The sequence below is a fragment of the Chelonia mydas genome, chromosome 11 (assembly GCF_015237465.2).
Source record: "Chelonia mydas isolate rCheMyd1 chromosome 11, rCheMyd1.pri.v2, whole genome shotgun sequence".
NCBI lineage: Eukaryota > Metazoa > Chordata > Testudines > Cheloniidae > Chelonia > Chelonia mydas.
The window spans coordinates 9,125,654-9,139,306 of NC_051251.2; the positions used below are offsets into that span (position 1 = coordinate 9,125,654).

At 42.4% G+C, this 13,653-nt stretch overlaps 1 protein-coding gene across 2 annotated transcripts in view; it reads left to right on the forward strand.

Annotated features, from left to right (window-relative positions):
* Positions 1-13,653, forward strand: part of GLI2 (GLI family zinc finger 2) — a 262,344-nt gene that overhangs the window by 210,845 nt on the left and 37,846 nt on the right. For both annotated transcript variants that reach the window (XM_037912674.2, XM_043525483.1), the window contains one exon: positions 1,425-1,616. In XM_037912674.2, the coding sequence (XP_037768602.1) occupies positions 1,425-1,616 (192 nt within the window). The remainder of the gene's footprint in view (positions 1-1,424; positions 1,617-13,653) is intronic.

Genomic DNA, 13,653 nt, shown 5'->3' on the forward strand with positions numbered 1-13,653 from the left:
AGAAATGAAAAATGGGAGGCTCTTCAGTAAATTTCAGTAATTTCAGAAAACATTGAAATACAGGTGTACCCTTTTGAAAGCATAAATAGATAGAGAGCCCAATTCTCTACTTATGTAATGCTGGAGCTGCATCAATTTATGGCAGAAGAGAATATGGCCACTATATATATATATATATATAAAATTCAGTACAGTGTAAGTTCTCATTTAGTTGCAGACGAGTAAATCAGAAGTATCTCCATAAGAAATCAATATAAAAAGTGTGTTTGTGAAGTCAAAATTGGACCTTGTATGTATCTACATAGAGAGGAAGGATGGTCCAGTGTTTAGGGTGCTAGCCGGGGACTCATGACTTCTAAGTTCAGTTTCCTGCTCCAATGCAGACTTTCTGTGACCTTGGGGAAGTCACTTAGTCTTTCTGTGCCTGAGTTTCCCGTATGTAGAGTGACCAGAAAGCAAGGGTGAAAAATCGGGGCAGGGGGTGAGGGGTAATAGGCACCTGTATAAGACAAACCCCCAAATATCAGGACTGTCCCTATAAAATCGGGACATCTGGTCACATTACCGGAATGTAAAATGAGAAGAACAGCACTTTCCTACCTCACATCAGTGTAGTGAGGATATATCTATCAAAAGACTGAAGTGTTTAGATGCTGCGGTAACTGAGGGGCACGTAAATAGCTTGGCTAGATACAGGCACATGCACACCTTACAATGTGGCTTTTCTGTTCCTGTTAATTAGGTTTTGCTCACCCAAGCAAGTGTTAAGATTCCAAACCTCTGCTCTCAGCATACAGCAGAGAGGTTTTATTGCTCATGTATTTTTTTTTCCACCGCCTTGCAAAGTGCGTTTCATTATTTGGCATTTTAAAAGGGGCATTGTGGGGTTTTTTTAGGCCATGGTAAATAAGTTAATGGAGAGCTAGTGGGGAGGCAGGTTTGAAAAATTACAGCGGGAAGAAAGTGAGTGTAATTGGCTTTGGCAGCCAAAATGGTTTTACACTGCCAGACACTAAACCTAGCTCTCCGCATTAGATCTCAGCTTTAATTTCCTTGAGCTGCGGTTGTTAACTGGACTCTACTTGTCTTTTTCTTTGCTAATAGGCACCAAAGTTGATGCTGACAGCGTTTTTGCTGTGGGCTGGTCAGGCCTTCCAGACCCCTCCCTGCAGTGAATTCTGTTTTCATGTGGAAGGATTATTAGAAGGGGGAATGAGAGATTGTTTATAAATGTGCGGAAATGGAAGAATGCAGAGGCCTCTTTTGTCCACAGAAACACGCCCAAACGCACGTCATTAAAGCACCAAACTGAGTTGTAACGAGGGCTTGGGGGCTGTGGGGCAGACTGTAATGTCAGCACTGGAGTTTTACTTACTGTGAGAACATTTTCCCCATGTTTGTCTCCTCACTCTCTGCCTCTACAGTGGCTCACGAGCATCTAAAAGAGAGAGGCCTCTTTGGTTTGCCCCCTCCCCCTCCAGGAGCCAACCCTGCCGACTACTATCACCAGATGACGCTCATGGCCAGCCATCCGAATCCTTACGGGGACCTCCTGATGCAGAGTGGGGGAGCAGCTAGCGCGGCGCATCTTCATGATTACCTCAGCCCTATAGATGGTGAGTAGGGAATGTGCCTTCCCCTTGCTTGGGGGCAGCTCACAGAGGGTTCCTCTGGGGGAAGTTTACTCGAGCCTAGAGAATTGTTCTCCCCGTGGATGAAAGCAGATGTTATTGTGTGTGATTTCTCTGTGTTTCTAAAGAACATCAGGGCTGCACTGTAATTACTGGTTTAAAAAGCTGAGTTTAAAAAGTTTATCCAGATATAAAAAACAATCATGACCATTTGGAGAGGCACCTTGGCTGCTAAATACATGGGAGTCAGCATGGTGTATGGTGCACTGGCCTGGGCTCTAGTCCCTGCCAGTGACCTGCAGTATGATGTCAGACAAGCCACTTCACCTCTTTGTGCCTCTGTTTCCTTTCCCACCTTTTCTGTCTTTTTTGTTTAGACTTTTTTGTTTGCACAGGCTGCCTCTCATTATGTGTTACACAGCGCCGAGCGCAAGGGGACTTCAATCTTGGTTGGAGCCTATAGGGCCTATGGTAATCTAAAGTCTCAGACAAAATGTTAAAATGGAATTAAGGTTGAAAGTACATAGTAAAAATCATTACAGGGGTGTTGTAACTGTCCCCAAATCAGACGTTCTGAACCCAGAAAATTCAGAGATAAGGGTAAACTGAAAAGAAATAAAATCATGTTAAGGTATGAAAATGTAGCGTGAGCACCCACAGTTCTGCCCTATAGTGAATCCGTCCATGTTATAACTTTACAATTATGATTCATGCTGTAGTTTCAGATTAGATTACACTGATTTTTAAAGGCATAAGATTTTTTCTCCTCATGGTGTCTCACTCCATGAAAGACAATGGGGGGCTGCACAAGAAGCACTGAGGGCATGATGTGGCCTGCAAAATGTTTGTTAGAGGTGCTGATGCACAAGGAAAGAACCCAGCATGACTCTCTGATCCCATGCTTCTGATTGGCTCATGGATTAGTTCAGGCATTGAAACTGGGGGTCTGTCTCAGTCCATTACTGCTTTAGAGATTCTACTTTTGAGCTTTCAGACTTAAAGACTTTGAGGTTTCATTGCTTTATAACTGACTTCTTTTTGCACTGAGGCTGCAGTGATGAGAGCTCATCTAAATTTCTAAATAAAAACAATTTCTAAATAAACACTTTGCAGCTGTTTTCTGCCCTCAACAATTAGGTTCACCAAGGACCAGGATTCTAAGGGTATGTCTACACTGCAATCATCAGGCATCATCTGATGTAGGCTTTAATCTGGCTAGCTTGGGGACCAATAGCAGTGAAGCTGCAGCATCACAAGCATCAGGTGGGCCAGCCACCCAAGTATTTACCCACAGTTCTGGGTGGGCTTGTACAGCCTATGCTGAAGCCCAGGCTGCCACGGCTTCACTCTCCAGTAGCCAAGCTAGCTAGATTAAAGCTAGCTCAGGTATGACTACGCGAGCTGAAATCACACCCCATGATTACAGTGTAGATTTACCCTATAACTAAAATCCTGATCTTTTCTCTCTGGTACTGTTCTGCCCTTCCCTACAACCACAGCCCTCAGGCCCAAACCTTTGACAGGGTGTTTTGTTAGAAAGCAAAACAGGTGGTCAGTAATAATTTCCTCATGGTCTTGCCTGTTAAAGGTTAACCTCTGTTGGTGCAAAGGGGCACCTCTGAGTTTTCCTCTGCAGATCTCCTTAGTCTTCAAGGTCTGCATTTATTCCCTGGCCCTCCCTGCCTCCTCCTTAGTGCATTTCTTGAACTGTGTTTTGTTTCAGTGACTTGCAGCAGCTCACTGAAGTGGCAGATAAAGAGCTGGTTAGATAAACAAATATGGCTTTTGTAATACTAACACGGACTTCTGACACTCAATGCACCATGGTCCTCATCCTGTAGGTTACTTAGTGTCAGTCTTTTATCTGAAAGTCATCTGGGATTTTCTGTTCTGCAGAAGGGTCTCTTCCTACCTGGCTTCTCCTAGCGTAGTTCTGGAGTAAATCATGTAACAAGGTCCCTAATTACATGCAGCCACGTTTATATCGGTATCACACGGGAGGGTTGAGTTTTGCCAAGCTCTAAAGACTGGGATCAGCATTATTTTGATCCTTTAAAAAAGCTTTCTTGATCAGTGACTGGAAAGCCCATCTGTAAACTTTTGGATTCCATTAATGGAAACTAAGCTATTAAGGAATAGTGGAAATAAATGAAGACTTGAAGTGAAATTCCACAAGGCCATTTTAAAGAAGAGCATGTTAAAAGCAGCGGGCCCCCCAAAAAATCTGTGGTCCACATGTGGAGTTTTATCCGTTAGTCTGGGATTTATTCTCTGATCATGTTCAGGCAGTCTGATTTATCTTTTCTGACTCCCCCCCAGCAAAGCCACTTGCAGTGAGATTGGGTCTGGTTGTAAACTATGGCCCTGATTCAACAAAGGACTTCAGAACTTGCCTGAAGTCAATGGGACTTAAAAACATGCCTAAAATTAAGCCTTTGCTAAACAGGGATGGACTTAACCACATGCTTAATGCTTTACTAAATTGGCACCTAAGCCCTATAAAAAGGGCTTGGCAATGGCTATATCACATAGTTCATGTTCTGCTGGCTGGTGTGAAGCGCTGTCTTCAGCTCAGTAGCCTGTCTGATAACAGAGGCTTGGGTTCAGAGTTACACATGATGAGGGAACTGCGAGTCACCGAAACCTGGAGTGAAGTGAAACCATGATTTAAGAAACTGAACCCACCACTCCTTTTTTGTTTAACAGATTATTCCAATCATTTATTTAAATAAGTGACCATATACGTACCGAGGTGGATAGTTTAGTAATAAAACAGGATGCTCTTCTGATGCGGGAATATCAATAGCACACATTAAATACAGACATGTCGTTGGAATAAATGTTACATTCACAGAGCGCCTTTCCTTCCAAAAGATCCCTACATTGCCTTAAAAACTTTACAAGAATCGCTTCACCCTCCCCTGAAGTGCAGCCAACTCTAGGGTGGAGCATAACAGCTGTTAAACACCACATGGCACAGTAGACTACAATAACACAAAGCCGCTGTGTTAAACTGAAAAAAAAAAGTTTGGAAATGTACATTTCAAGCGGAAAACCTCTCCTGCCCTGGATACTGCAGCTCACAGAGCAGGTACTCTGCTGGTGAGGGGAACCCATTTTAACACCCCCATCTGAACATTGGAAGGCTCATTTGGAAGTGAGACAGCTGCCTGTGGTAGTTCTTTCATGCACTCTTGTCTGGGGCTTTCCAGTTGCTTTAGTTAAATCTCTGGGGTGATTCCTAGATAACTAAGGGCTTGTCTACACTGTCATTTTTCGTTACCCCAATGTCATTGCGCTGAGGTGCAGCAAGAGTGTAGTCATCCTGCTCTCATGTGAACCCGTACTTTCACTGGTGCAGGTTCCCCTAGTTTCAAACCTTTGGTCACCCAGAAGGCCAGTGGCAGAGCTGAGAATAGAACCCAGGTCTGCTGAATAAAGAATGCAATAGTCATGGCTGGATGCAGAGCTTTTCTTTAATGTCATTGCTTTTAATTGCACCCTCCATAAAAATGCGATTTGACTGTGAGACTCTAAGAAAAGCCAACAACCCTTTTCTCCTGCCCAGAAAAAAATGTGCAAAACAGAGAAAGACCAACAGCATCCCGTATGTGCTTTATCTGGAATCCTCCTGAATTGTGGTTTCTAATGAATCCAATTTATATGTGCAGGTTAGGCCTTCTAACCTTGTGCACTGGAAATAGAAGAATGTGGCCTTTCAACAAGGATCTTAGGGAAGCATTAGAATTCCTTGAACTGTTAAGCCTTATAGGGCCCCAGGGAATGAAAAAGTAAGAGTCCCAAGATAGCACCTGGTACCTGAACAAATGCCCAGAATCTGCTGCAGTCAAAGTAAGATGTGTGATGCTGTAACAGAAGGAAAGAAGGGAATAAGGAACCGGTTATCCTGAGACTGTTTGTGGCTGGCTGCTGCTTATTGATAAGGGGATTGTCTTATGTCAAGCACAAACCCCTTTTTATGATGTTGTTACTGCCTCTGGATTTAATTTGATAACCTGGGGGGATACTTCTGTGTCCTGTGAACAGAATTTTCTTTCCCTTTTTTTTTTTTCCTTCCGATCAGCCCATTAGAGTGTTGGCTTCAATAAGACTATGTTATTTTAGGTTTTGGATGAAGAAACATGGAAGAAGCACCAGTTGTGGCTGTGATTTGGAAGGGAGGGAGTGTAAAATGTCTGTATTTCATGTACATTATGTGGCTGCCTCTGGATAAATTGATTCTTCAAGTTCTTTGTCCACCACTTAGATTGCAGCACAAAGTTATCTTTAAAGATGTAGTCTGAAGTTCTGGTACATACTGGATGTCCTACACGCTCTGACAGTCAGTCACAGTGCTTGGAGGAGTTCATTTCTAGGGTCAGTTCAGGAAGACAGTTAGATATTCCCAGGCACATTAATACATAAAGGACTTCACAACTGATCACCGTGTGTTTACATTAAGCTGGGATGTGTTGTTCCCATTTCCAATGCTGCAAAGAGGACTTAAATCCTTCTTTATGAAAATTCCTTCCTGTCCTATCCGTATAATATCCCCAAACAGTGTGTGTGTGTGTAAAATTGTCAGAGTTATGAGATTGAACCTTAAACTGAGACTGAACCTAAAATTTGTCTCTGACATTTCTTTCTTGGGACAGTCTACATTTGGGAAGAAATTCCAGATTGTGGATAAAGAAGGAAACTGACATATGTGATAAATTGTAGCACCATGTAATAAACTGCCAAAGAAATATTTCCTTCTTTACTCACGAAGCTTGAATTTCCTTCCAGAGTTAGATTGGTCCAATGCCCAGGATTTAATCCTGCACCAGTGAGAATGTTAAGATCCAGTCTTAGAACGCTGCTAGTCTAGAAATGGGATATTTATATCATTTGGAAAGGGGAGAGTCACAGCTTTCAAGTGGGATACAAAGCACTTGGTTTTAGCCCTTGAAGATCCTGAGACATCTGATTTTCATGTAATTTTAAAAGCAGTTTGTATGTACCAAAAAGCTATTACAGGTAATTTTTAAAGGCTTAAATATGTGAGTTATATTTATTCTCTAATCTCTAGAGTTGGGCTCATAATAACTGGGCCTTCTGGCTATATGTGTAGGGGGATATGAAAAGTAAACCCAATGAGTTCTTGTTAAAACATTCTTAAAATAGATTTTTTTGTACACTGTGTGGTACGGCCTGGGGGCTGTCTACCAAGGAAAACAGAAGAGCATAAACTCTGGAAAGTCACATGTAGAAGTATAGTTAGGCATGCCAAATAAGAATTTGAAGAACAGCTAGCAAAAGAAACAAAAAGTAACAGCAAAAATATTTTAAGTACATCAGAAGCAGGAAACCTGCCACACTATCAGTGGGGTCACTGGATGATTGAGGTGCTAATGGAGCACTCAAGGGAGACAAAGCCATTGCCAAGAATTTTTGCATGTGGTCTTCCCTGCAGAGGGTGTGAGGGAGTTTCTCACACCTGAGCTATTCTTTCTATGTGACAAATCTGAGGAACTGCCTCAGATTGAGGTGTCAGTAGAAGAGGTTTTGGAACAAATTGAAAAGTTAAACATTAATATGTCACCAGGACCAGGTGGAATTCACCTGAGTTCTGAAGGAACTCAAATAGGAAATTGCAGAACTATTAACTGTGGTATGTAAACTATCGCTTAAATCAGCCTCTGTACCAAATGACTGCAGGATAGCGAATGTGATGCCGATTTTTTTAAAAGGTTCCAGAAGCCATTCTGGGAATTACAGGCCAGTAAGCCTAACTTCAGTACCAGAAAAATTGGTTGAAATTATAGTAAAGAATAGAATTATCAGACTCATTGATGAACATGATATGTTGGGGAAGAGTCAACATGGCTTTTGTAAAGTGAAATCATGCCTTACCAATCTATTAGAATTCTTTGAGGTGTCAAGAAACGTGAACAAGGATGATCCAGTGGATATAGTGTACTTGGACTTTCAAAAAGCCTTTGACAAGGTCCCTCACCAAAGCCTCTTAAGCAAAGTAAGTAATCTTGAGATGAGAAGGAAGGTCCTCTCATGGATCAGTAACTGGTTAAAAGATAGGAAACAAAGGGTAGGAATAAATAGTCTTCACAGTGAAGAGAGGTAAATAATGGCATCCCCAAGGGTCTATCCTGGGACCAGGGTTATTCAACATATTCATAAATGATCTGGAAAAAGGGGTAAACAGGGAGGTGGCAAAGTTTTCAGACGACGCAAAATTACGATAGTTAAGTCCAAGGCAAACTGAGAAGAGTTACAAAGGTATCTTGCAAAACTGGGTAACTGGGCAAGAAAATGGTAGATGAAATTCAATGTTGATAAATGCAAAATAATGCACATTGGAAAACATAATCCCAACTATACATACAAAATAATGGGGTCTAAATTAGCTGTTACCACTGAAGAAAGAGATCTTGGAGTCATTGTGGATAAGTCTCTGAAAACATCCACTCAGTGAGCAGTGGCGAATGTTAGGAACCATTGGAAAAGGGATAAATAATAAGATAAAAAATATCATAATGCCAGTGTATAAAACCAGGGTACACCCATATCTTGAACACTGCATGCAGTTCTGGTTGCCCCATCTCAAAAAAGATACATTAGAATTGGGGGAAAAGTACAGAGAAGGACAACAAAAATTATTAGGGATATTGAACAGCTTCCATACAAGGAGAGAATAAAAAGACTGGGACTGTTCAGATTAGAAAAGAGATACGGGAAGGTATGATCGAGGTCTATACAGTCATTAATGATGTGGAGAAAGTAAATAAGGAAATGTTATTTACACCTTCACATCACACAAGAACCAGGGGTCACCCTGTTAAATTAATAGGCAGCAGGTTTACAACAAAGAAAAAGAAGTACTTCACACAATGCACAGTGAACCTGTGGAACTCATTGCAAGGGGAGGTTGTGAAGGTCAAAAGTATAACTAGGTTCAAAAAAGAATTAGATTAGTTCATGGAGGAAAGGTCCATTGACGGCTATTAGCCAACATGGTCATGGACACATCCCCATGTTCTGGGTGTTCCTAAACCTCTCCCTGTCTGATACTGGAACTGGATGAAGGGGATGGATCATTTGATAATTGCCTGTTCTGTTCGTTCCCTCTGACGCATCTGGCACTGGCCACTGTCAGAAGACAGGATACTGGGCTAAATGGACCACTGGTCTGACCCAGTATGGCCATTCTTATGCTTTAGGGAGGAAAGTAAAGTTTTTATTGATCCTATGTGGGATGTTCTGCACAATTCCATATCAAGGGTCCGTAGTTAAACTTCTAGTTTAAACCCCATTCCCATTCCATTCTAAACCCGCATTTTGAATCCTCTGAATTGGGGCTGAAGGATGGGGGGAATTCTTTTGGCTTAACATTTTCTGTTCTTCATTATCAGAAATATATATATATTTCAGGTTGAAGAACTCTAGAGTTCTCAGGTAGGTGTAATAAAGTCTTTCTAACTTTAACAAAAACTGAGTTCATCATTCTCACGCACTTGGGGCCTGATCATGAGAGGTGTTCAGCACCTTTAATTCTGAGCACTAATCGGGATCAGGCCATGAGGATTTTTTTTTCAAAAACTTAGTGCATTATGAGTTTGGGGGAGGGAAATTAATTGAAAAAATAAAGGCCAAAATTTTCCAACCTGTGTGCCTAACGATAGGCTGCTAAATCCAAATTTAGTCCCTGATCCAGAATCCATCAAGGTCAGTGGAAAGACTCCCATTGACTTTAATGGGCTTTAGCTTGAGCTGAAATAGAAGTGGTAGAAGAAGCTCGAGTTCAGCTGCCACTGACACAGGAAGGACAGGGGTTTTTCTTAAAGGAACAAGACCACGCCTGCTAGGAATACTACGTTCTTAGTTGGGTGAGAGTGTTACCTACTGACTAGAGCAGGCAACTGGGTGTCACATCTCTAAGGATAGTCTCACTTTGCCATTGACTGGCAGTCTGGCCCTTGGAATGTCACTTTTTAGTACAGCTGAGTGGGAAATGTTTTTCCCCTTTCCCGTGAGAGTTTTTGAGAGATTGAAAGGGACCTTTCGACAATTTCAGAATAGGGAAACTGCCTGTAACAGGGTGGCTTTCCCCCCTAGAGGCCTGTGGTCAGCCAACACTTAGTTACTAAGTAGACAGACCTAAGCAAGGATCATCTGGCCCCTATGAAGAGGAGCGGGAAGATGCCAGGCTGCAAGCTCTGCAGAAAGAAAGAGTTCTCAGGGAGGCAGAGGCTGCTGGGAGCAAGTAGACTCCTACAGATAAACCTGGCAATTGGGAGTGAGAATGCTGGGAGAGCAGAAAGACGGAGCCTCAGGGAGGAGGGGCTGTGTGCAGTGGGAGCCTGGGGTGGGAGAGACTTTACTTTTGAAGTTTATTTTAAGGGTCATTGTGGTTAGACACAAGCCTAGGTGTTTGAAAAATGGGTCTAATATTTACCTGCCTCACAGGGTATCATGAGGCTTAATTAATATCTGGAAAGGTCCTTGAAATTTGCCTTTGAAAGGTGTCATGGGGACATGTTGGACCTTTAGCCCAGGGGAGTAAAGGCTCATGCTTTATATCTAGAATTCCCAAGTTCAACTCCCCCTGACAAACCTGACCAAAGTGTCTCTTCATTGTTATTTGTCTTGCTGTTTATCATCTAATATTAGTGTGTGGCGCCGTAAGGGATTAGGTCAGGCCAATAGTATTATTCTGTTCTGTACTATACAGGTTTTTATTCCATGCTCATCCCCGTAGTACCTGACTGACTTCCGGTAGCGCAATGTGAATGAATATCTGTCATGTGTTTTTTGTTCTCTAATCCTCTCCCCAGAAGGAGAAGTGTGTGGAGTGAAGTGGCTTGTTTCGGTAGCACGTGTGTGTTGTTTTGTTGTTGTTTTTGTAGTTAAACAGGCGTGTTGCTATGTGTTTCTATAAGCAAAGGCAAGGTCAAAGAAATGTGCCCTGCACTTGGAGCGAAAAGTGGTGCAGGTTAGGGTTATTAACAATGCCCATGGTGCTGCTAATTACCTGCTTTGAATAATTATCATAGATATATTCTGCTCCTCTGGTTGTTACAGCTTATTTTCTATGTAGTAAAACAAACTTTATATTCCCTAGTCACCTTCCTTCTTGGGTACTTTTTGTTGCTATCCGCACTGGAAGCGGAATCATTCGTGTGTAACGTGATTTGAGGTCAAAGCTATGTGTGAAAACCCCTAATATCGGAGAGACCCTAATGTAAAACATACACCCAGCCTCATAGATCCTCTATCAGAACACTTTACACATCCCACAGTGCCTGAAAGATCTAAATTAGAGCAGACACTAATAAAATGCATATTACTTGATTTGTGCTGGAAAAGTCCCAGGCCAGCTTGCAGAATCTGACAGCTTCCAGCAGAGTTTTACACGGGGGTGGAGGGGGGGAGAAGAATTTACCTACGTGCAGTGGAGGGTGCGCTGAATGGTTGCACCAATAAAACCAGAGCTTCTGTTGGACATCAGGACTTCTTCCCTCTACAGATTAATGGGGACCGATGGCTGAACCGGCTCTGTGGACATAAATCACTGGAAGGAGCAGCGAGAAATGAGTACAAGGCTTTTCTTTCTATTTAGTAATTTATCAAGGGAAGTGGCACATTAATAAACAGATCTCCCTTGAGGTGTGGGAGTAACAGAGATAAATATGACTGTCAAATGTGGCCTGCTTCCTTCTGTTACAGGAATAGAAGACTGTGGGAATGCAAATGCAGAAAACAATATCTATATCTGGATAAATATAATATGTAGTTTAGTAGCACCTAGAGGCCCCAGCTCAGAGTAGAGCCTGATTGTGCTAGGTGCTGTACAAACACATAACAAGACAACCCTTACCCCAAAATACTTACAATCTAAACAGACAAGGTAAATGATGTGGGAGGAAACAGAGGCATTGACTGACTTGCCGGAGGTCACACAGCCGATCAGTGGCAGAGCTAGGAGAAGGAGTCTCAGTCCAATGCTCCAGCCATTTGACTGTGCTGCCTCCAGTTTCTACATGGGCGTAACTAACTTTGGATCCAAACAACCCCAAACTTTAGGAATGTTCCAGTCGGGATCCAGATCCGAACCGTGAGGCTGGGGCCTATCTCCAAACCCAGAATGTTAACTTAAGATATTTAAATGTTTATTCTATGTTAGAGATAGGCCCCAGCCTCACGGTTCGGATCTGAATCCAGATTGGAACATTCCTAAAGTTAGGAGTTGTTTGGATGCAGGATGTCTGTTCAGGCCCAAGTTTTAAGGGCCATCTGCAATGTTTGAGGTCAGTATCCAAAGTTTGGCAATTTTTGCTTCTGACTTTTTGGTTCTAGCCAATCTCTGCTTGTGTAGTTCATTTTTTACCTTCTCTTCAGATCAGGAATAGCAGCACCATGGTAGACTTTACTGTTCATATGGGTTAACACAAATCCTGCAGTGTTTTTATTGCTATTAGCAGACTTGCCTTTTTCAGTAAATGTTTGCATCTATAATGCATTTGCATCCTTAAAACTTCCTGTCCATCCCCAGCTTGCCACTTAAATGGCACCAAGTCTGGCAAGAATAAGCCTCAGTGTGGCCAACCCCAGCCATTCAAAAATCAGGAGTCAGGCTCCCCCAGAGTCTTATTACTCATGAGATTTTTTTTTAAATAACATTTGAGTTCTGGCTTTTGAGACTTTAGGCTGCATTTGGGTCACAGTAGGCTTTTCTTTACAACCATGAGGGCTAGACACTTACTTTTGTAAAAACGAAAAGGAGAGCCATGATTCTCACCTAATCATGTATTTCCAGGAGCAAAAGTTCTAAAAAAAATTCCAAAGATTGTGAAACTTGAAGTAATATCACAGAAGCTGGCAACACTGGGTTGTTGAGTCTCTTGGTTGCATTAACATTAGCCACAATAAAGTGGCACTTCCACCTTGTGATTGGGGAGATGCTGTGAAATGGAACTGCAGAAAGGAGTTGTCAGAATCAATCCAAATGCTTCTTATACAGCTGAGAGCTAGTAGTAAGGGTGATCTAATGGATTGAACTCTGGCTTGAGACTTAAGAGCCCTGGGTTCCATTCCTGCCTCTACTGTAGACTTCCTGTGTGACCTTGGGAAAGTCACTTAATCTATCTGTGCTTCAGTTCCCCATCTGTAAAATGAGGCTAGTCATAGAGCTTCCCTCTCACAGAGGGTTGTTGTGAGCATAAAATTCATTTATCCTGAGGTGTGGTGTATATGAGTACACCAATACAAAACAGTTAGGGGCACTAGATCAAAGTGAAGTGAAATCCTACTACACCCCTCAAAGAAGGGTTAATGAATGACCAGCTTTTAAGATCTAACACACATCATGGAAGCTGCAAGACACATTGGCTACATTGCTGCTCTGTCCCTCGCTTTTTGTTACATCCCATCTCACCACCCCTCACCTTTGCGTTGTCTGCAAGGCTGGGATCTTGTCCTCGTATTTGTCTGTAAAGTGCCTAACATACATTTGGCACTACGTAAATAGTAATTGGTCCCCATCGATGCCCTAGCAGGTGAGGTAGGTATGGAAAAACAAGAGCCCTTACCATCTGCCTATCTATCTTAGATACTACCACTATGGTAATGGGGGCCATATAAGTTCCTGAGTGCCTCACAGTCTTTAATGTACTTATCCTCACAAGACCCCTGCGAGGTAGGGGCTCAGCAGAGACAGCTGCTGGAAAAGAAAGAATTTGTAACACTGCACTCTCACCTACTGAGGAAAGGGGCTTGAAATGCAGGTGCTGAATGCAGACTGGGTTTGTCACATGGGCCTATTAGCAGGCTAGCAGGAGCCTAGCAGGTAGTCATTTTGGATTACATGGCAGTGGCATCTTCTAAATACAAAACCTAGAAAAATAGGTGACCTACCACAGTATATATGCTGCTCCCACTACTTTCGGTGTGACCAACAGTTCCAGATGTAGACAGGCCTCAGTCAAATAGTTGGATCTGATCCTCTAATATTTTGCAAAGCTCA